The sequence below is a fragment of the Dermacentor silvarum genome, chromosome 5, assembly GCF_013339745.2.
Source record: "Dermacentor silvarum isolate Dsil-2018 chromosome 5, BIME_Dsil_1.4, whole genome shotgun sequence".
Classification (NCBI taxonomy): domain Eukaryota; kingdom Metazoa; phylum Arthropoda; class Arachnida; order Ixodida; family Ixodidae; genus Dermacentor; species Dermacentor silvarum.
Window position 1 is genome coordinate 27,144,590 of NC_051158.1, and position 23,882 is coordinate 27,168,471.

The 23,882-nt window shown below is 49.3% G+C and overlaps 2 protein-coding genes across 22 annotated transcripts in view; one reads left to right on the forward strand and one right to left on the reverse strand.

The window, feature by feature from the left end:
• The window catches only part of LOC125939709 (zinc finger protein 84-like), a 111,520-nt gene that overhangs the window by 54,777 nt on the left and 32,861 nt on the right, over positions 1–23,882 (forward strand). The window lies entirely within an intron of this gene.
• The window catches only part of LOC119453141 (gastrula zinc finger protein XlCGF57.1-like), a 95,770-nt gene continuing 77,570 nt past the window's right edge, over positions 5,683–23,882 (reverse strand). For 5 of the 8 annotated variants that reach the window (XM_049667587.1, XM_049667586.1, XM_049667585.1 and 2 more), the window contains exons 4-5: positions 17,106–17,312; positions 5,683–6,905 (exon numbers count right to left, since the gene is read on the reverse strand). In XM_049667587.1, the coding sequence (XP_049523544.1) occupies positions 5,821–6,905; positions 17,106–17,312 (1,292 nt within the window). In that variant the 3' untranslated portion in view covers positions 5,683–5,820. Of the gene's footprint in view, positions 6,906–17,105; positions 17,313–22,349; positions 22,458–23,882 lie in introns of all 8 variants that reach the window. The other 3 variants (XM_049667590.1, XM_049667589.1, XM_049667588.1) reach the window with 3 other exon arrangements.

Consider the following 23,882-nt stretch of genomic DNA (forward strand, 5'->3'; position numbering starts at 1 on the left):
CTCAATTGTAACGCGCGCCCGTTTTCCGTTTTCGTCGAAGCACTCATCCTCGGAATATCACACCAGGTACCGGATGTGTGGACGCGTGTCGTTTCGCACAAGCGCGAGGAATCGGAAACGAAGAGCGAGCGTCACGATGGCGTCGTATAGCGTTACAGTAGAACCTCGCTGTTACGTTCCCGGGGGCTGCGTTTTCCCGGCTGTTACGTCGTTTTCGACCGGTCCCGGCACAGCTCCCATAGAACTCAATGCATTGGTAACCCCGCTGTTGCGTCGCAACTGTGGGACCGTTCCCGCATCATACGTTGCGAACTGCCACCCCGCGCCGGCCCGAGCGGCCATTTTGACTTTTCATGTCGCTTGGCTTGGTGGCTTGACGATGGCATTGGCCGCCCAAAGTGCCGGGGGCGACAACTATGACGTATTTTCGGTTTCCGCCAGCAAAAGTATGGCCCTTGAGATCCGTATTTGCTATATAAAGATGGAGTCCATGACGCGTTGTGGCCCTAAAATTGGTTTTGGCTCATAGATATTCCGTATATAAGGGTACGGCCACGCTAGCGGCAAAAAACGCCCGCGTCATGCAGCGAGCGGCAAGTTGCCGCGCGTCAGCGCCTTGCCGCGAGGCCACCGTGGCACGCGCGTCTCGCCGCGCGGCAGCGCGATAAGATCTCCCGCGCTTTCCGAACGGGCGACTAACACCGCGAGCGCTCGTTGTTTCATGCGAGAGACGACGATCGTCGATTGAAAACCCGGCGCGGACCGGCGGCGTTCCGGTTGTGATGGCTCCGTGACGTCACCCTCGTCGCTCTTGATTGGTTCTTCATCTCGCGGCACGCGGCATTTGCCGCAGAACCAATTTCGCGCGGCACGCCGCAAGACCCCGATTCCTGCCGCTTTTGCCGCGCGTTTCTGACGCGCGTTTTTGCCGCGTGTTTTTGCCGCTAGCGTGGCCGTACCCTAAAGCCCAAGGGCGATAACGCAGTCGCCGCGCGCTGTATGCTGTATGTGCGAGTGAAAACGTGCGAGGGGAGCCGACGACCGCGTCTAAATCTCGCGCGCGCAAGAAAAGCAGGGAGGAAGCGCGCCTTCTTCCGTAGCGCTCGAGGCACCGGCGAGGAAGCGAGGGGGGAGGGATAGCGGGGCGGCGCGCGGTCGCGCAGGCCGTATCTTGAAAGCGATCTGCGTTGGGGCAGAGTCTAGGGTGCGTCGGCGGCTCGTAGCTTTCTGCGTGCTGTGTGTTCTCGGCGCTCAGTTTGCGTTGAAGCGATAGACAACAAACAGCACGAAGGTCACTTCGCTCGCTTCTCCAGCAGCACTTCCACACGCCGCCAGCGTTTGACAGCGCGTGTCCGCGCTCATCGAGTCTGATGTGCCACAGCGTGTACCAGCGCGTCGGCAACATCAGCTGGAAAAGGAGAGAGTGCCGGCTTGGCGGGCTAGGCCGGCTGCAGCAAGCGGCAGGATCAGATTTGAATGAAGGGAGGGGGAAAGGTCACGCCCGCGGCGGCAAGATCGCCGGGTCGAGGGATGCAGGGCCGCCTCGCACACGCACGCATGCACACGTGCGCTCGCTTCGCATTCCATCGCGGCGGAGAAGGTGCTTCCGGTTGCTGCTCGCGCAAAAATGACAAAATTTTGGACGAAATCTCTAGGTGGTCGGAGGGGGAAATTCGTTATATCGAGTGGGTCTCCCGCTGCCACTTCGTTACGTAGAGGTCTCAAATACATGTGCTTCTATGGAGTAACGGCGGGGAATCGAAAAACTTCGTTATAACCAGGTTTAACTGTATTCATATAGTATCTTAGGCTTTGACCATGCCAAAAAATTGTAAGACAGTGTTGTTTGTGCAGAAAGATATTGCATATTTTATGTTCTAATCGAACAAGGTGATCAGTTGTTGATCCCTTTTTATACCCGCATTGATGATTGTCTAACAGGTTTTGTGTATCAAGGATAAATGTTGGCATGGTATTCAGAATACTTTCATAGGATTTTGTCGAACAGCTAGTGAGAGCGATAGGACGGTAGCTGCTGGGGGATGTTGGGAGTTTTCTGGCTTTCAGGAATGGTACTATTACTGTGTTTTTCCATGCTTTGGGCATTACTACTGTTTCCCAAATCACGTTAAAAAATTCGAGCAAAGCCTCTACTATGTTTGTGATATGTGGGCAAGCAATGAATAGTGGATACGATCAAGACCCGCTGCTGTTCTTGAGCCAGCGGGAAGTACTTTTGTTCACTTTAATCCTAGCAGTGTCAGGGGAGCATATAAGGTTCACTTAGGGCACAGGTAATTAGTAATTTCTGTTTTTCAGCAAATTTTTTGTAGGATAGGAACGTACAGTGGAGTCCACTTATAACGATATCAAGAACGAAAAATCCAATTGTTATAACGGATAATCGGTATATCTGGACTGCCATAAAAAAAAAAACCTGCCAAACATACCTTTGCAGTTCCAAAGCCAAATTTGCCACTTGCAATAAAAAATGAATGTCGTAGAAAGTAGGCTGTGAAAAATAAAATGTTTATTTATACCTCTAAACAGCATGTTAAGCGTTAGGCACTCTCAAATAGTTATAAATCTTCACTTGTTATCGAGAACTTTCAGGTTCACAACTACGTTGTGCGTCGCATCCAACTGCTGCGCGAACACTAGTGGCTATAATTTGTTGTGCTTGAAATCAATGAGGGTCTCGATCGATGACAGGGCACTTTGGGCGAACATCGGGGTCGGTGTCAAAGATTGTCAATCTTCTCGTCACTGCCGCTGCTGCCGTTGCCTTCGCCACACAACGGTGCCGCGTGTTGCGACAACAATCGCCTCGTCAACAATCGCCCCGTTGGAGATCTCTTGGCAGAACGAGGTAGCACTATCTGCACTCATAAACTCCTCCATTGAAACACCATCTATTTCATCATCAGTAGCGACATGCTCCAAGTTCGGTAATGTCAGCGGCTTCCATTGTGTTGGTTTCAGCCATGAGAGGTTCGGTCCTGGCGCACAAAGCCCGCCTTTTCCGTTGATCGGCATGGCCACTGGTTGTAACCTTCAAGATCGTGCCATTCCAGGTTTTCAGTATCGTAGATATCATCAACCACACAAGCTCGTACTTCTTTGAGTCTTGCAAAATTTGCAACTTTCTGTCAAGCGACACAGCTTTGTGCTTTGTCGGCGCACCTACTGCTGCTTGCGCGGAGCATTTCCGCACTCTCTGAGAGAGATGCTGCCATTCACTTGTCTTTTTTTCCTTTTCTCTTTTATTGACGCTTGCACGATCGCCGGTCACGCGGACGCGAAGCAGCTGGCGCCACCTTGCAATACTGTCAGTGGCTTTCGCAATCAGCAATAATCAATATTCAATTTTGATTCTCACACCATTCAATTCATATTTTATTCGGTCTCAAGAATGGCTATTTACACACCCCTATTATAATAAGTTACATGCATTATGCAGAGCACTTAAATGTATCACTCAATGATCTGAAGGACCTACCCTAACGACTTGGTGCGTTTGTACAATATTGTCAAAATCGTTGCAGGGTCCCTTTCATACATTCCCAGAAATTCAGATGTTTTGCCAGCAGCGTTCAGTAAATCGCCAAACAGCAAATGTTTCGCAGCCGCTAGATCTTAAGTGAACGAGAAAAAGGTGCGAGACCCACACGATTGAGAGCAGTAGGCGCTCGCCAGAGCATCTTCCGCCACCGTACGCAACTGCCTGTGCCAAGTGAAAATGATGGCACGCACTTAGTTTCCTCTTCTGATACCAGCAAATCTCGTCGGTCGTAGCACATTGCATCCACAGACATAACAGTCAGCACCATTGCGATAAGCTTATCTTCCCCTATACGTTTCACAGCACCTGTGGCACAGTGTCGTTGGAAGCGTGATGCACGCATTTAATAGGCGATAATCCAAACACACCGCTGTTCCCTGCTGCAGGCGGCGTCAAACGAGCGTCATGTTTCGCTGTGGTGGCATCGTATTCCGGCATCACCCACCACATTTAACCCTTTAATGACGAGACATATAAAAACCCAGAAAAATTTTTTATTTTCTATATAAATCTGCAAAGCACACCAAGAATAAACAATCAACAAAAAGACAAAAAAAAACTATTTTCCACATATTTGTCAGAAATAGGGGGAGAACCCCAGGCAGCAAACTGGAAGTGGGCTTCACCCAAAGTCATATAAAGTTCTCATCATGTCTGAACCATATACATTTGATTTTCTTTACATTACGTGTGACACCACCTCAGTTGGATATCTTGCATTGGCCTGTCTCCTCTGACCTTGCTTTCAAAAGACAGCGAGTCCCGTGCCAAACTTCTTCCTGTACCGTGTTCCCGCTTTAAACCAACAAATGATGTTTGCTTCGTCAGTTAAGAGCATACGAGGACACTTGTGCTACCTGATGCAGCAGAACACCCTGCAGCGTGCACCAGGTCAACATGGCTGTTGACCTACTCTACAGTACCATGGTGCAGTATTCTGTTACGTCTGCTCAAGAAATCAGCCCATGCAAAGGACTTGGAGCAGACAGCGTAATGGTATGGTCGGTCACCTGGATGAATGCTCAGGTGTTGCTTCCTGGCACTCTTCAGTGAGAATTTCTGGGTGCATGAAGGGCACTGAAATGGATTCTCGCCTGTGTGGGTGTGCAGGTGTGCCTTCATGCTGGACTTGCGCAAGAAGCACAGAGGGCATGTAGGTATTGAAATGGCTTCTGGTCTGTGTGGGTTCATGTCACCTTTACTTGGGAGTGCGGAGGGTTGCGTGCATGCGCTACTCTCGATGGAGGAGAGACACGACCGGCGGCACAGCAAACGAGGATTTAATATGTACAGGGATGGTGAACGCACGCGACACACAACACTAAAACCGAAAGTCAAAACTAAAGGCACGCGAAACTAAAATTGATTCAACAAAAGCCTTCACTGGAACTCAAACAGCAAACTCAGATTAACTACAAACTACTTAAACAAAACTATCTCGGTTTCGGAGCCTCGCTCCGCCTTAAAGTCTCTCGGTCAGTCTTAGCGCGGATTCATCAGAGTCTAGCCAGCCTGCCTTCGGCCTAACTGCTTCGCAAACAAAAACATGGGCTCTTACGGACCGATGACTTGAAGTTCCTTACGTCGGGTCCCAGTCGTATTCCTTCGGGTGTCGATGCTGCCGTAGATGCCGACGACTCGCGTTCTCTTTTGTCGGTGGCGAGCTCATCAGCTCGTCATTGATGGCGTTCGCCGTAGCTTAGGCCCACCTGCCTAGGCCTAGCGTCGGGATGCGTCGCAACTTCTTCAGGAGTGCCGACGTGGCGTCCCGAGGAGAATCAAACGTGCCGGTCTGCCGCAGAAGGGGGATCCTCTCTGGGGTGCCTGGTCCTGCCGTGAGAAGCTGCAGCCCGTCCAGGAGCCTCGCCCGAACTTGCCGAGGTCAACGGCCACACCTTGGACGGCCAGCGTCGCGGACTCAACCAGACCCCCAAGTCTCCCGTCGCCAGAACGTAGCTGGAGATGCGACCTTCCTGACCCGGTGCCACGTTGAAACTCAACGGACAGCGCCGTTCATCTCTCGACTATGCCTCGGTTCGTGCGCCTCGCGCCGTTCGGAACCCCGTGTTTCTCGTGCTCCTTTTCTTTTTCGCGCCACCGGCGGCCTCTTACATATGACAGTTCACAGGTGTTTCTTCATGCTGGACTTATACAAGAAACATTGAGGGCATGAAGGGCACCATCATGGCTTCTCACCACACGCGCAGGTAGGTTATCAGGTGGGTCTTTAGTGAGAAGCTCCGAAGGCATGAAGGGCACTAAAATGGCTTCTCGTCTGTGTGGGTTCGCAGGTGTCTATTCAAGCTGGACTTGCGCGCAAAGCTTTGAGGGCATGAAGGGCACTGAAATGGCTTCTCACCGGTGTGGGTCCAGCGCAGGTGGTCTTTCATGCCGGACTTTTGGATGAATCTTTGAGGGCAAGAAGGGCACTGCCATGGCTTCTCGCCTGTGTGGGTGCGCAAGTGGTTTTCCATGCGGGACTTACGCGAGAAGCTTTGAGGGCATGAAGGGCACTGCCATGGCTTGTCACCTGTGTGGGTGCGCAGGTGGATTTTGAGTTGGGACTTTAGTGAGAAGCTCCGAAGGCATGAAGGGCATTGATATGCCTTCTCCACGCCTATGTGTCTGTGCAGGTGGTTGTTCATGCTCGACTTATACGAGAAGCTTTGGGGGCAATAAGGGCACTGCCATGGCTTCTCACCTGTGTGGGTGCGCAGGTGATCTTTTAGGTGGGTCGTTTGTGAGAAGCTCCGAGGGCAAGAAGGACACTGAAACGGCTTCTCACCTGTGTGGGTGCGCAGGTGGATTTTGAGTTGGGACTTTTGTGAGAAGCTCCGAGGGCATGAAGGGCATTGATATGGCTTCTTCACGCCTGTGTGGGTGCACAGGTGATCTTTCATGCTGACCTTAAGCGAGAAGCGTTGAGGGCATGAAGGGCACTGCCATGGCTTCTCACCGGTGTGGGTGCGCAGGTGAGTTTTCAGATAGGCATTTCGTGAGAACCTCTTAAGGCATGAAGGGCACTGAAATGGCTTCTCACCTGTGTGGGTGAGCAAGTGGTCTTTGAGGTTGGTTTTTCGTGAGAAGCTCTGAAGGCATGAAGGGCATTGAAATGGCCGCTCACCCGTGTGGACGTACAAGTGTCTCTTCAGGGTGCCTTTTCTTGAGAAGCTCTGAGGGCACAAATGGCACTTAAACAGACACTCACCAGTATGGACCCTGGCATGTGCTTCCGGAGGAAACAGTTTATCAGCCTCATAGTCACAGAGATGATCTTGGTGGAGGCATCCCTGCTTTGAATTGTCATCGCTGGCTGTTGATGGAGAAGTAAAAGGCCTCGATGCTGCACAAATGAAACAAAAGTAGTACAGCTGAACCCACTTATAACAATATTCAAGTGCCACGAAAATTTCAGGGTTATAGCCAATAATTGCTATAACCGAGTTGCATGCAAAAAGTCAAAGGAATGGCATGGCTGTTGCGAGAAAATTATACAGTCAAACCCACATACAACGATACCAGTTTTAACAATATATTGGTTATAACAATGAGAAGCGCTGCACCACCAACTTTTGTATGTTTTCTATGGTGAAATAACCTACTTTTTACAATGCCCCCATGCTGCATTATCGGTTACAACGATGAAGTCTGGCTACTGGGTGTCCATGCAGAAAGGGAATGGAATGCGAACTCCTTGAAAAGAGAAGAGAGAAAAAAAAAAAGGAAATTTGAGCCGTTGCACGCCGACGTGCGCTGTTTTCCATCCTTCAACGCATCGCCAGCCTCGCGCACCTGTGTCCCGTTGCCCTTCCAGCCCTCCAAACACGAACGGGCTGTGCCCATAGCTCTACGCCGCGCCACCCTCCGAAACACGAATGGACCGCGCCAACTGAGCTGACAGCACTGGGCTGGTGGAGTGCTGCAAATGTGTGACGCAATAGAGCCAAAACCGGCGTTAGCATCCACCAAAACGAAGCGACGGAGTTCGCATCGGCATAGTCATCAGTGAAAATCGTACTGGAATGAGAGCAACGCCGGAATGCTTCGTGCCTATTTGTGCCTTTAAAGCCTTTATTCTTGAGTTTACCGCTGCGCATAGTACCGCGTTGGCTGCACGTTTTCATGACTGCGTAGTCGCTATCCATGATCGCTTCGATATAGTGACCGCGGTTTCGTCCGCAGAGATCGCGGCAAGCAGTAGGTTCGTTTTGACTCGGTACCGCTGTCAGGCGCGTGCCTTCATAACTGAGTAGTCGCCATCCATGATCGCGTCGATAGTGACCACAATTACAGTGGCTAGAATGCGGAAGTGTGTTGAACGCGCTGGCTCGCGCGTGGCCCTTTGGGAGGAAACCGAGAGGTGGCGCTGCCACACGATTACACGTTGGCCGCGTCGGCGGCTAGCAGCCGCAGTGCAAGGGAGCTGCGTGGAATGCGATCATCCGCGAGCGCCGCTTAATATGCAATAACAAATAAAGAAAGCTTCGTAATATACTCGCACGTGCATGGTGGGAAATGGCGAATGAGTAGCTATGCTAGCGTTTTATTAATTGAAAAGCGCCAAGGTAGCGTCGATGGTAGAATGTAGCTTGCTTTAGCCGATTTACTCCCGCTGACACCTTATCGAATACAAAGCAAGAAAATTCCCAGTGGTAACTCGACAGCAAACATTTTATTTTTGGCCTACTGTTCATGCAACTCATTTTTGAAAAGTGGCTCACAATCCGTTTAAAACAAACCATTCTCAGTCATCGATGATGCTTTGCTACGTAATGCACCTGAACTGGTGCTTTATTTCTCACGAGAAAAAAAAAATTTAATTGTTCACAAACACTTCAAACACAATGTTATTCTCTGCTTAGAGACGCGCCTGAACTTCAGGTGCTTCTTTTCACGGGAAGACGCTCTCTCTTTGTTGAGTGCCTTCGTGTAGCAGTGCAAAGAAGAGTTGACCAAAAAGAATTTTGTAACCTGGTTGATAAGGCTGGGGCCCTGCGGTGCACAGCCCGGTATGTACCTCGTTTTTGTGCAGGCAGGAGAGAAGCTCCTTCCAAGCTGTACTGTGCAGCTCGTTGTAACTGAACCACATCGAAAAAAGTGGTTTCAAGGGCGTCTATACAAATGAGAAGAGCTTCTCCGAAGGGTAAATGAGGCCCCCATTGGCACCAAACTTGGTGAACACTGCCAGCTGTTTGTTGGCTTCACCGGCGGCAACAAGAAGCTTGTCAAAGCATTCCTTGCACACAGATTTCAGGATTGCTTTGCGTGCAATCGCAGACCCTGTTAAGCAGAAGACTAGCCGCGAGTCGCATATCTTTTCAGCGTAATGATGGTCGGGAAGCATTGCGGATTCAAAAGGACAGACTGGTGGGCTAGTTGGTATGGCACAGTAGCGCAGAAGCACACGAACGGCGAAAGAAATAGACGGGACTAACTGAGTGTTTGTGGCGTTAGGCGCCTGTGTCAGTTAAACTTGCTGGGTTGATTTGTTTGTGTGTCCTCCTTCTCCCATACTTTTGTGCGGTGATATATATATCTGTTCTCGTGCAATAAACACTCAGTTATTAGTTAACGATCTCTTCAGTCTGTTTATTTCGCCGTCCGTGTGCTTCTGCGCTACTGTACGTGTAAATAAAGCATTGTGGACTTCTTTATCATGTGAGAAGCTTCTTCAACCTTCCCACTATCCAGCAGTGTGTCCAGTTCATGATTTACAACCTCACTGCTGAGGAGAAGTGTCAGATCGCCCCCTTCACAGTTGCCACTACTGGGAGTTTTGACCAAATCGTAGAAACTGAGGCAGTTCATCGTGAAAAAAAATTGGGCAGCAGTACGATAGTACCACCCCAGCACGAAGCAATGTTTTCATGCCATGAGTACACATATAGACTTGCTGCAGCACAAAAAGAAACGAGCGCTACTTCCCACAGGTCAGGGCGGTCGCCGTCACTGAAGCAGCAGAGCCGGCACAACTCGCATCGGGCGACGTGTCAACGACAGCGCGCGCCCCCTTGCGGTTCCCTGCCAGCGGCTTCAATGGGGGCCTAGGCGCTACGTGCCGCTCGTCACACTTCCCCATTCTAGCTACTGTACCGCGGTTTCGTCCGCAGTTGCAGCAAATGGTAGTTTTCTTTTGACTTTGTGCGTGCATCAGCCGCGCGTTTTCAGAACCGCAAGGTCGCCGTCCAGGATCGCGTCGACAGCAGCCGCGGTTGCGGCAAATAGTTTCGTTTTTACTCTGTGCATAACTGTCGAGGATGAAAAGCACCGTCTACATCGCGATGGGCAGCGACCTGGGGACACGGGCGAAATTCATAATCGGGATGTGCGTGCGGTAGTGAAAAGTGCGTCTCAGAAGACTCGCACCACGGCCGCGCTGTGACAGAAGTGGCGAGGCCTTCGCCGCTGCAAGCACTAAACAGACACGAGATGACGAGAACTGCCACTTCCGCCCTGCTTTTGTGCAACATAGAAACAGGATTCTGCTGATTTATTCAGCAAATAAAAGCGTGTGGACGTAGAAAGCATATGTTTGTTTTTTTGGTCCCTAGATAATTCGACATTCGGTTAATTCGGACATATTTTCGGTCCCGTGAAATCCTAATTAACGAGGCTTTACTATAGCGGTGCCATTCTGCAAGGCCGACAGCGGTGACTTGTTACATGCGATTTGAGCGCGCAGGAAGCAGACTTAAACAGGTAAACTAGTCAACACAATCAGCAGCCGGATGGATAAAGGTGATGGGGAGGTGCACTGGCCTCCCCCCATTGTAGTTTTCTCACAACAGCTTTGCCATTCCCCTATTTTTTTTTTTCATGCAACCCGGTTATAACAATTATCGGTTATAATAATGGAATTTTCGTGGGACTTGAATATTGTTATAAGTGGGTTCAACTGTAATGGCGGGGAGGCCAGTGCCCCCAGCACCTTCCTCCATCCGGCTGCTGATTGTGTTGACTCGGTTATCTATTCAACTCTGCTTCCCCCACACTCGGATCGCGTGTAACAAGCCACGGCTGTCGGCGTTCAAGAATGGCACTGCTATAACAACTCCAAAGCGGGGTCGCGGCGGCAAGTCATACGCGAGCTTCGCCGAGACATCGCTTTGGTGGCCTCAAAAGAAGCCTTTTGAATAATGCGAGAAAGTTGCCACGTGTCAGGAGTGACAACCGCAAACAAAGAAAGAAGAGAAAGTTATAATACGATCGAAGGCACATAAGAGGAGATTTCAAAAAGAAGTGAAGCGAGCGCATGCAGACGCCATCTTGGAGAAGGGGCACCTGCATAGAAGGACGTGGTGGCCGGGGCGCAGCGTTCCAGGACAAGACGGCTGGAGAATGCCACTCCGGGTCCTGCCCCAGTACCTAGGCGATCCAGCGACGTCCTGCCCGAGTACCACGCTCGGCGAGCAGCTGACCACCGCCTCAGGAACTACCGCTGGCTCGGACCTACCTGCCAGGACACGTCAGCACTCACGCTGTCAGGCTGGCTGTAGCCAGTCACCGTCCCGTCTAGCGAACTAAGCTGGGCCGGTCCGCAACCAGGAGCGCTAGCCGGCACGAGTCCCGCTCTGCTGGAGCGTGACAGCTCCTCAGCGAACTGTGCCTTAGTCATGTGAGCGGGGACATCGATGACGACGATATCCGCGACGAACATAACCGGTACTTTAAGCGCCCCGACGCTAGCGTATAAACAATCACCCCACAGATGGGGGTCAACGCGGTAGTGCGATCGTAGAACATAGCTAGGGAAGACGCGTGCAGTGAGCAATAAGCGTTGGATGTTACTGCGTGCTACTGCTGTTGAAGTTCCATATTGAATGAATGTTGTTTGTGTGCGGCACCTCGCGTTGTGTTAATTCCGCTTGTTCAAGCGAATGTACCAAGCGTTGACGTACGCGTGACACCACGCCAGCCCCTCAGCTTGAGAAGTCCAGAAGAAACTCTGAGGCAAGAACGCCACAAGCACCTCACCATGTACTACTACTCACTGGCCAGCACGAGAAAACCCTATGTCCGTCAGCTTTGCTTGTTTTCCGCAAAGCTTGCCGACAGGCTTCTCCTAGGCATCTCGGTGCTCCACGTAGTGCAGCGGAAGGTCATTCACAAGAGTGAAGCCTCACAGGGACTGAATTACCTGCAGGGCCCTCCTCCAAGGAAAAGGTTGAGGCAGCCTGCCCTATCGCGTCATCGCTGCCATCGTCGCTATCCGATGCAAGCATGTCCGCGACGATCACCTCATTGGTTAGAAGCACTTTGTTTCTAAATATATAAGAGTGCACTTTTTCACCGGCAACGTCGTGCATTGCCGATGATTAGTGGGCAGATCAGCCGTCTTCCGTTTTGGCGGTGAGTCAGACGAGGCTGAGAAACCACATGGCCAGGAATGACTTCAACGCAAGCAACAAAGACGAACCCAAGCGCCTTAAACCGATGGCACAACTGCGCGGTATGACGGGCCAGCACACAGCGCTATCAGTGCAGTTGGCACGGCCCATTTGTGTTTCCAAGGGTGGTGCGTCGTAGAGCTATGGCCACAGTCCATTCTATTTCGGAGGGGTGGAAGGGTGACGGGAGAGAGGTGCGCGAGGCTGGCAATGCGGCAAAGGCTAGAAAACAGCGCGGCAGCGTGTGGCAGCTCGAATTTCTTTCTTTTTTTTTTTCAGAGACTTCGCATTACATTACCTTTCGGCACGGACACCCAGTGGCCGGATTACATCGTTATAACCGATAATGAGGCCTGGGGGAGTTGTAGCAAGCGGGTTATTTCACCATAGAAAACATACAAAAGTTGTCTATATTGTTAGAACTGGTATTGTTATAAGTGGGTTCGACTGTATTACGAAATGCGAAAGAACAGATACTAAAGTTAATGATGAGCTTCATTTTTTTTTTTTTTTGATTTGGGATGTCTTGAGGGTGATTTCAAGTATGAACAAATGACCCCTAGTGGTCCTTTTTGATTGACTCAATATTTCTGCATCGGAATGCTTAATGACTGTTTGTGAAGCCCACCCGTAGAAATTATTTTTCAGAATAGTAAAAAATTACAAAGTGAGAGAATCTGGAGTGTTTGAAAACTTTCATGGATTTCTACGTCCTTAGAGGACAGTGTCAAAAAGCTTCGACCCAGCTTGCTCTCTGATCCTCATTGAGTACTGGAGGTTTCAAGGCCATGTTTGGCATTTGCTAAACTTATGATTCGCTGGCACGACAAATTTCTCTGATGAGACACTTTTACTGCCCATCTTCCTAAAGCTTACATTGTTTCTTGTTTTTACATTTCATACCCAGCCATCACTAAATTTAAAACCCCCAATGTTCATCTGAAGCGCCAGGGTTTCTGCCTTTTGCTTTAAAACATCACCAGACACCGGCACTTGCTTGGTGATCATGGCTTTCAGCCTCATCAGAAACGCTTCCTCCAATTTTCGGTGGGCACCTTGGCAGACATTCTACTGTCGAGATCCAACAGGTTTATCGTCGGCTTCAAAAATCTGCCCCATGTTTTTTAGGGAGACTAATATTGCCTGCTTCGAGATTTCAACTGCCTTTGTGACATCCGCTTGCAATCGGCCACTTTGCACTTGCCAGATAACAGTGGGCTTATATTCCATCGTCAATCTTCTACAATTTCCTCGCTTCGAAGCCCTTATCGAATTGGGGGCGGACGACGAGGACAGTGTCAGCGCCATCTGTAGCAGCTGCCGATGAAACCACTGCAGACAATCGGTTGTTGAAGCGGCTGAGCCTAGCGTCGCGGTATGCGGCGTGGGCCAGCTCACGCTTCACACAGTTTTGTTCATCGAAGCCGCCACTGTGCCAATGTCAAGAGGGGCACCTCGCGCCTACACTCGGATATCACCATCGCACAAGGAGGAAGCGCGGTAACATGCACGCTTGCAGTCACGGAGGGACGCACTGGCGTGCAAGCGTTAGTCTCGACAATAGGGGTGGGCGGCGAGAAGGTGCGGAGGGCAGTTTCGAAACGCGCCGGCGTGCGCCGCGCAATAGTTTGTGGCCGAGCGTACAACTGACCACATGCGACTGAGAAGTGCTGACAGCAACAACAGCGCGAAGCCTCGCGGGAGGGTGCAGCAAGCGGTGCCTGATATCGAGGCTGTATCGGAAATGGAAGCTCCAAAATGGCAAGCGAGATGCGTGCAACAGGGGGTTTGATGCTGCAAAAAAACGACATGGCGCCGATGTTTACATTTTCGATAGCTCTTGACTTGCGATTGAGAGAAAAAGTCCGCAAAATCAAATGAGAAGAGTTTGAAACATGCGAAATTTTGGTTGTTATACATCGAGTCTGTGGAGCGCGGTGCAATACCATGGCAGAGTCTGAATATTTCGGCAGGTCCGGAAAATCGGGTGTCCTAAAAATCAGTCGGCGACTGTATTATTATTACGCTGTGACAAAGAACAAATTCAAATTCCACTTAGCAACGGTGAACATTACGTAAACCATTTTGCAAATCTTATGCTGCAACCGCCAGCACCTGAATTACCAAGAAAAGGCTGGGCCTTAGTCAGGTGTTGCAAAATACCTTTAGCACGGTCTTCCTGTGCTTGCCATGTATACTGTGAACCAAAATAAAAAAAAGTTTTCTTGTTTCCAGCTATAAAATGCAGAAAGCGTCATCACTTCTTGTCCTTACTGTGGCCAACACGCCAATTTTGCCAACTTTGTGTAAACATGTATTAATAGTGCTGGGGGTGCACAAAATAACATCTCCAGGCTTGACTTTATTAGTGCCTTTGCAAAGAATGGGATAAAATAGGTGGAAGCGTACAGCAGGATTGTGGCAGTGCACCGTTTGGTTTCTGTGAATAGAAATACAAGGAAGCTTTTAAAAGGAAGCTTTGTTGCGCAATGGCTACCCAGTTGACAGTGACCTTGAAGACACTAGCGGCGTTTACATGAATACGACAGAAGCGTATCGCATCTATCGCCCCAAACAAGGGTAGTTTGAGATGGAGAATGCGCATTTCAGTGGCGCATGTAAACAGAAGCATATCGCATCAGGAATTATGGGAATGCATTCGTTGCGGGATTACAACTGGCCAACCAACCAGCGGCGCGGCCGCTGCCGCACTGCGAGACATCACAACAAACATGGCGGCTGAAACAGCAGGTGCGTCGCACGATCCTGTTGCCCGCGAGCATGGAGGAAGGAAAAAATTTTTGCCTTCCTCCATGCTCGCGAGTAAGTGTCAACTCGCGTTTCTTTTACCACTCGGCCCACTACCGGAAACCAGTTACGCTGGAAGTGGGCTACGCTTACCTCATACGATACCATGTGGCGCAACGTTCTCAACAGAGTTAATGCGCTATATGTAAACGGTGTCGCATTGCCTTTCCCAAAGGCGCTTGGAAATGCGATGCGCTACTGTCGCATTCATGTAAACGCGGGCGGCTACTGCGGTGTAATTTATATGTGAGCATCGTGCACGACCTTTACTGATAACAGCAGATTCAACTCATTGCAAAGGCAATGGAATTTGCTCACTACTGTCTCGCGTCTCGATGTGGAAGGGCTTCACATCAGCAAAAGGTTTTAGCACATTGTACAGTGTAGACCGCTTATAACGTAAGTCGCCGGAGTCGCGAATATCCGCACTATAAGTGGTACCGCACTATAACCAAAGCAACTATTTTCAAGGCCCACACATATGCAAAACATGTGCACCGAGCTGCCACGCGTATGCGACAGTCGAGAAATGCGGCTAGAACGTTTGCATTCAATTTACAGTCGAATCTTGTTAATTCAAACCAAATCACGCGGCGGCGCCTCCAACCGGCATTGCTCCGGCACCGCCATAGAGTAAAAGCTTAGGAGAGACCCCTCAATGTCGCGCAGGAACAAAAAAAAAAAAAAAAAACGCGGTGGAAATTTCACCCTCTCTCATGGCAAGGTAGCCGATTCTGCGTTGCGCCGGAACATGCGTGTACGTGCAGACGTCTCAGCCATGCTACCGTAGCCATGTGTAGAAAATGGCAGTGAACCCTTCTTTCTCCTTTATGTATCTTCTACTTTCTAAGTCACGTATTGACCTTGTGCACTGCGGCTACGGCGCAGAGGGAAGCAGCGGCGCTGTCCCAGGCCGGCCATCGAACCTGCTCACGCCGGCAAACGCCCGCTTCCTGATAACGGCAGAAAACGAAACTTCGGGGAGCTGGCGCTGGGCCGGCTGGAGCGCACGGTGACAGTCGAAAGTGAGGGAGCTACGAGGGGAGCCACCGAAGCGGCAGAGTTGCCGAGGCGAAATCCGCTTCCCTGCCGCCCTCCTCCCTCACATTCCACGATTACCACGGTCTCCACGTGCGCCCTTCGCCCCTTCGCCGTGCCGTGCCGGCGCCGCCCGCTCCCTGAAGTTTCGTTTACTGCTGTTATCCTTAAGCAAGCCAGTTTCGTGGCCCTCGCACGCTATGCGAGCCGTGATATTTCACGACTCGCACTCAAGATTCTGCTTTCAGCCTCACTGGCTGTTTGTTCGCACCATGTGCCCTTCTCCTCCACTTCGTCTCTCTTTCTTCCTCGAGCACACCTTGGGGCGCCCGTTTGAGGGGAACGTTCGCCGTCTCCGCTGACTTCCGTACTCCCAGGCAGCCGCACTGTAACCGGTATTTCATTTCCCGCAACTGCACTACAAGCAATACGTGTACACATGGAGTGCTATGGGAAAATTAATGCGAGTCTGAAAAGACCGAACTATATCCGGTCCTGCACTATAAGCGCTTACGTTATAAGTGGTCTATACTGTAACAGGAACGCTGCAGAAGAACTGGGATATCCCAGTTATCCACTGGGATAAATTGGCAGTACAGAAGAGCTCTCGTCAGCCACTGCACTCTGCAAACACTGCGCAAAAAACCTGAAGCTGCTATCGACAGGAGTTGATCAAAACGAATGCATGGCCAGCAATCACTTGAAGACGCCTACAGGTCGGCTGAAGTGATAGCTGGCGTACACCTCAGGCACCCGGTACATGCTGCTCATTGCCTGATGACTGTGCTGTGGGATGTCTTGACTCAAAGCTGTCCCAGAACAAGAATCCTGACATTTCCAGTGCAGTTCTCGCCTCTCTCAATGAATGAGCATATTGATAAAACACAAAGTATGTTTTGTAGTTAACTGCATTAAAGTATTCTGTTTGAATTTTATTCACATCAAACATAGCAGTCGACTAACATTCAACATTGATCTGTATCCACATTTTTAATATACTGATTTAGGCATAACTAAGAGACTCACTGGGTTTAACGTTATCGTAAAGCCACGCAAGGCCTACAACACCAGGCAAGAGGGCTCTGGATTAAGCTCTACCACCTAAGGTGCTTCAATGTGCTGAGTAGAGCAGTATTTTTGCATTTTGCCCCAATCAGAATGCAGACAAGAATCGCAAACCAGCTAATATGTCCTCGGCAGCAGAATGTCATACAAACATAAGCAGGTTGTACCAAGCTAGGCAGACTTGGCTATTTACCACACACTCACACAAGCAAGCAAAAGAAAGAGAAGTGCCGGCCACTGCCCACCTGAGGTGGAGCTTGACTGATCCACAGTCTCTGTAGTCTGCACGCCACTCGACTTGCTGGCTGCATTGAAGGAGCACCCGACAGACTTGGCCGCCCGAGGCAAGATGCTGCACTGCGTGCCAACCTCCTGCTGATCGATCACCTTGGAAAGTATCACTGACATTTTGGCAGCGATACTTTCACCAAGGTTCGTTGCACTTGTGGAGCCTGCAGAAAAATAATTGGAGCGATTGCAGTCCTGTTACCAGCATCGGGAACAAGAAGTAAATCCAACAATAGAATAAATGCCAGGGCACTTTACAATGCATAGCCGCGGAACACAACATAACCCTTTTGGTTCAGTATTCCTAAAGTGAGGGCTTCAACGGACACTGCACAATGAATATTCGAAAACAGGGCAAACTTTTGTCAGTGCAAGGTTTCTCCTGGACAGCAGAACGTATCGCTTACTTTTTTTTCATCTGATACATTCTAAAGCTATGCAAAGCTCTAACTAATGCAACGTGATTGCAAGATCCTAAGGTCATCACCATCAGCCTATGCTTGCAAGTTTTCTATTTCATCACACTACCTAATTGTCTGCTGTCCACGATTGCACGTCAGTTCTATTGGTATCCATTCAGTAGCCACAGTACACCATCAGTTACCAGCCCAACACAATATATGAATTGCCAAAGTTCATTTTTAACGCAATAGCATTCTTTAAGAACTTCACCCAGTTAGCAGTAGGCCTGTATGTATGTATGCATGTCCGCACCTAACTTTTTTCCCACCAACTTGCATCACTGAGTTGTCAAATGGGCTGCATCTGGCTGCTGTGCTGAGAGAACTGGGTTGAAAACCAACATCGGCCCAACTTGGGTCACTGAGCGTGTAACATTGGGTATGTGCCGCTCTTCAATGACCTTGGTGCCTCTCCCAATGATCTCCAATTACCCCTGTCTTGCATTATCTTATTTCATGCTGCGCCTGCAACTTTCTTGATTTCATCATCCCACCTAACTATTTGCCGTCCTCGACTGTGCTTTCCTTTCCTTAGCACCCATTCTGCAACTTGACAGACCACCGATTACAGTGGAATCTCGATGATACGAATCTCACGGGGTCACGAAAAAAATTCGTATTAGCCGAAATTCGTATCATCGAAACACAATTAAAACTAGCTAAATTAATGAGTCGAGAGGTGAACTCACTCAGGCACACGTACGTAAAAAGCATTTACAGTAAGTATAGACCACTTATAACGTAACCGTGCAGAACTGGCTACAACGTGGCCTTTTCCGACTCCCATTTACCCTCCCATAGAACTCAATGTATACGCATACCTCTTACAGTGCAGCCGCGTGAGACGAAATTGCGGCTTCCGCGGGAAAATCTCGCCGACTAGGGCGGTAGCAAGCACGAGGTGCGCCCACCGATGGGAGAGGAGATCAACGAATGAGATGCGAAGGAGGAGCATGAGACGTGGAGCACGAGTCTAAGGGCGATAAAGTCGTCACCGCGTGCCGTATGTGCGAGTGAAAGGACGCGCGCCTTCACGGACAGCGAACACACAGTGGAGAGCAAACGCGACTTCTGTTGCGTGAAAGGCCTTGGGGGTATGGAAGGGAGGGGGGGGGGGGGGGCGACGCTGTGCTGCAGCGCCAAATGCGTATCTTGCAACCGAGCGCAAGGGTAACTGGCGACGAAATCTCCCCACGCGAAAGGAGCAATGCGGGAAGGTAGCGCGGGAGGGAGGGAGTGGGGGGGGCGGCTCCTCCTACTCTGCCAACAAATACGTTCTTGTACTTTGCGCCTGTGCCGGCTGTCGGTGTTGTCGCGCGCACCGTATCTTGAAAGCGATCTCCACACGGCTCTCCCCTTTGTATGCGCTGTGCTTACGCCGCTCAGTTTCCGTTGAAGCGATAGACCACACGAACCTTCGCTTCCTGCGGCGGCCGCGCGTGGGGAAGCGCGGCCGCCGCAGCGAGCGAAGAGTACGCTCTTGTCTCTTCAAGTTACACCTAACCTTTTTCGTTCTATCGCTCACTGCACAGTTCTTAACTTATTCCCAAGCTTTTTTGTTAACCTCCAAGTTACTGCCCCTTAAGTTAGTACCGGTAGAATTATTCTACACTTTTCTTTTCAATGATAGCAATAAGCTACCGTTCACGATTTGATAATGCCTGCAGTATGCGCACTTTTATGGTTTGTTTCTTTATTAGGTTCTTTGTTGCTTGGGAAAGCTTACATACTTTTTTGCCTTTGTGCCTTACCTCCCACTTCAATTGATGCATTTGAAATCAGCCTAATTACGGTTTCAGTCATTACCTTTAATGTTATCATACTTCTGTTCTAAAGCTGCATATTTGTTTGAGAGCACCAGCCTGAATTCATCTACTTTTACCCTGATTGTGTCTTGGTTGGCCTGTTTCCTCTTAACTAATTTGTTCTTTCTCCCTTGAAATTGAGAACAATCGTAGACCTCACTAACCTAAGATCGCCGCCACTTACCACCTAACACTTGTACATTCTGCACTACGCTAGGGTGAGCAAAGAGTATTGACCTTTTCCGCGGAGCAGTTTGTTCTAGAGAAACGAGATGGCGCTTACGGCGGTGCGCCGTAGTTCGCCTCAGCGACCATGCTTGAATACGAAACCCTTACTGCTTCTACCTTGCTTCTGTGCGATCCGCTGTCAGAAATGCAACTGAGTTTTCGCTAACACACTGTGGTCCATCATGCTGGATTAAATCATGTGGATTGAAGGCGTGTGCAGTAGCTGGCTGCAAAAATAGTGACTGGCATATTAAGGAATGTAATGAATGTGCGTGGCCACGTTCACGGACCGCTACTGCAACTGTCCGTGTGTTTCCACCACTTCAAGATGATCGGCTCTCCTCGAGGATACAGAAATTTGCTCATCTGCCACGTTGTATCGCTAACCTTCAAAAAAGGGGCTTTAGCACGGGTACGTCGGCAAGAGTGAGTCCAGCTCGTTGAAATATGATAAAGGGAGTGGCACCGCTTCCTGTTATAGTAGGTTTTGTGCACGGTATCTAAACACATTTATCCCAACTGGCACGCGAACTTTCGCCCACAGACGCCGCCGTAAATATATGGCATTGACCATTTGGGACTTGTTTGCAGTGCTGGATAGTTATGTCTTTGACCCTCAAGGGGCAACCTAAACTTGAATGTCGGCTAGTCCCGTTTGTTCCCTAGTCATCAATGCTGTCTTTGTGCACGTTAACGTTAGACCTATCAGTTTTCACTCCATCGCTCCTTGTGTGGTTTGCAACTTCTCAAGCCTCCTCTGTGATATTATCCCATATATTAATAGGTACAGGTGGAACAGAATGATTGTACAATTTTATTTTCTAGAAGAGCAGCACATTGGCAATCATGATTTCATAAATCCTGTAGTATGCATTCCAACCTCTAATTGTTTTGTACACTTCCTTCTCATGACCTCCGATTAATTCGCCTAAGTGAATGTATCCCTGCACCAACTTTAGGGGCTTACTGCCAATCTTGAGTTCTCATTCTCTCGCCAGGCAACTGAACATTCATTCAATTATACATTAGAACCTCGTTAATTCGAACTCCAAGGGGACCAGAAACTTATTTGAATAAGATGGAGTTCGAAGTAAGGAGAGCCCTTTTAAAATATGGCGCCCGATCAATTATGTGGTACAGCACGCAAAACTGAAATCGTCACTGGGCTCGCATTGAAAAAATCTCATCAGCGCGAACATGGCCAGAAGAAGCCTAGGTTCCGCGTAAAGTTCAAGTGCGATAAGATCATGCCTCATTTGCTGTGGGTGCAAGGAAAAACATGCGAGGGTGAGCCAAGAAGCATGGTGGCTTGACACGTGCCATACTACCACATGCCCAATGTTGGAGAAGATGTGATCGATCACGCGCTAGAAGGGAGGCGGCGCGTGAACGTGCGGTAACGCGATCAAGCGCGTGCTGGAGGCTCCTTCCCTCTCCTTTTAAGCTGGATGGAAAAGGAGCGTGTGCACTGCTTTGCTTGCTCCAGTTCGGTGTCGGCTTCCCGCATGTCTTTCCTATCATTATTATGGCCCGTGACATTACGGTAGCTAGTGACGAATCGAACTTTTGGACAAACCCAAATATTTGGCTCGTGTTTGTCCTAGCCTATGCTGTGTGAATATCAACCGGACTCATTTTGTCATAATCCCTCCATACAAAGAGTGATCGGAGACTTCAGACATTTAACTGCAATAAAAAAGAGATAGCTTATGAAATTATTAATAAAAACACCATGTTACGAACATAGAGTGAGAAATGGGTTGCTGCAATAAGAGCAGAGAGACAAAAGAGAGCGAACGAATGTTTTCCTTGCGGAGTCCGGCCACCAACCTTTCCAGACCTCTAACTAGCAACGAAAACGACCGAAAGAGCCATAAAAAAAGCTATCCGCATGAAAACCTATCCACATGAAAGCTTTCATTACAGCCACATGTCCATGCCAGAAAGAAATGTACGGAGTACACCACACTGCTTCACAAAGCGCAGAGCAAGTGGCGACCACCATACCAACAATATACCAACACCACAACTCAGGCAGATACTGAGACATTTAAGCATACCTGCTGGCCTGCAGAGCTACTTCTGATGTGGTTGGGGCAGTTTAGGTCCTTGTTTCAGTTGACTGGCATTCCCTGTGTACGAGGGCTAACCTAAACTAAATCTCTCGCGAACCATTCACACGCATCGCTCATAGCGCAGCCATTGCGTCGCGCAGATATACTCAGACTTATGACTAAGTCAGACGCTGAGGATGCACTTGGCAAGTGATAGTGTCCCTGATGCAAAAGACGTTGGTGAACAACAGTGGTCCCATAGAAGAATGGCTCACAGCTGAGAATGGTAGTTGTAGTTTGCAACACGATTCTTTCTCTACGATTTATTGTCTCAGGACCCCTGGAAACAAGTTTTCCGGATTCTTTTTCAAATATGTCTTTAGTGATGGCACCAGGCATCAAGTGCACTACAATATTATAAGTGTTTAGGCCTACACGATTTTATATGCGAGGTTAACACATTGCGGGCAATTCCAACATTGAAGTGGCCAACCTAAATAGTTTAAATATGTGAACAAGTCTTGTCACCTGTCTAGCACGATAGTGATAGGGTATCATACATCACTCAAGCTACCATTAGTTAATTCCACCTTTACTGGAGCAGCACAAGTAATAGAAGCAACAGCAGGCCTTGAGTAAATGGATTTACATACCAAATTCTGGACTGAGCCAACCAGCAGCAATCAGCACTTGCAGCTATTTGTTGTCAACTATGCAGAGTTAGGCTAGATCTTCATGGGCACAACAAGCATTAGCAGAAGCTGTAAAGACAGCAGCACAGCAAAGCAAAACACATTAGAGAAATGGCTGTAACAGCGAGGGATATGGGCCAAGGGCACTTCAACACGTAACTGGTACAAATTGAAACATACGCTCCTCACGCAATCCGGACAAACAGTTCTTTTAGCTGTAAGCATCACGAGTGTATGGAGTTGGTCTAAGTAGTTCGTAATTGATATCCTAAATATAGCATGTTGGAGACATAGAGACATGACATCCGTCAGATGCAGTTTACTCAACCAACTGTGCCAGATGGCACTAGCGCGAGCCTTTGCCTCCCACGTTCTCGACTTTGTCCTCTTCAATTTTCATCACTCCCGCAGCCGCGTTGCACGCGTGCGCTTCCAAGAGATAAAGCCGCTCTATAGGACGTTGCACTTAATGGCCGTTCGATAGTAGTATTAGGAAGGATTGCGCAATACCGTCTCTTCCTTTAATTGCCTTAGCGACGCAGCCCATCTTCCATGTCAGATGTCGAGTGTTTGTCCTCGACGACGACAAGATCGTTCGATGACGGCACAGGCTTGCTGTGGTGAGCAGCGCGCAGGAACAGCAGATATTCCTTCTTCTACTGCTTCCAAAGCCTCCGAAGCAGCTGTTCCCTGATGACGAGCTCGTCGTCGAAGGTCAGGCACAGAGGCACTAAGAGAAAGGTTTTCTTGTTCTGTTGGCAAAGTGACGATACGCTTGCCGACTAAGAAGTGTGAGGGCATCAGAACTTCTGTGGATGTGACATCATCCTCCAAGTAGATGAGCGGATGGCGCAACTTCAAGCACGGTGAGTAGCTCGCTGTAGCTCAAACTGCTCCATTCCAGGCAATGCTTTAGTGCACCCTTAATTGTGCCGATTACACGCTCACAGACGTCCCCCACCCGTGCACATTCAACAATAAAACGCCACTGGATTCGGTGAGAGCTGCCAAAGTCCTGAACGTTGTCTTCGAAAAGGGAGCACAAATGCTTGGCGCCGCAGCGGAATGTTTTCGCAATGTCATAGTGCACAATAGCAGGAATTCCACATTGTGCTGCAAAGCGTCTGAAGGCCAGCAAAAATGCTTGCGCTGTCAAATCTGTGGTCAACTCCAGGTGTACTGCCCTCGTCACAGCACAAGAAAAGACAACAATGTACACTTTGACAGTGAGTTAGTGAGGATGAACTTTATTCGGTCCACGATAGACGCGAGTAAACTCTTTGACAGTGGAGGGTAATTCAGGACGACAATAGAGTGGCCCACAGAAGTTAATTCCCACCACTTTAAACAGTGTTGCTTCACTTATTTTTAACACGAAAGTGTTTTATGCCGGGGTCCACCAAGACTTCACTGACGTATTTCCGTCACGGAAATACGTCACACGAACATACACGAACATAATACAAAGAAAGAAACCAGAAGAAAAAGTTCCAC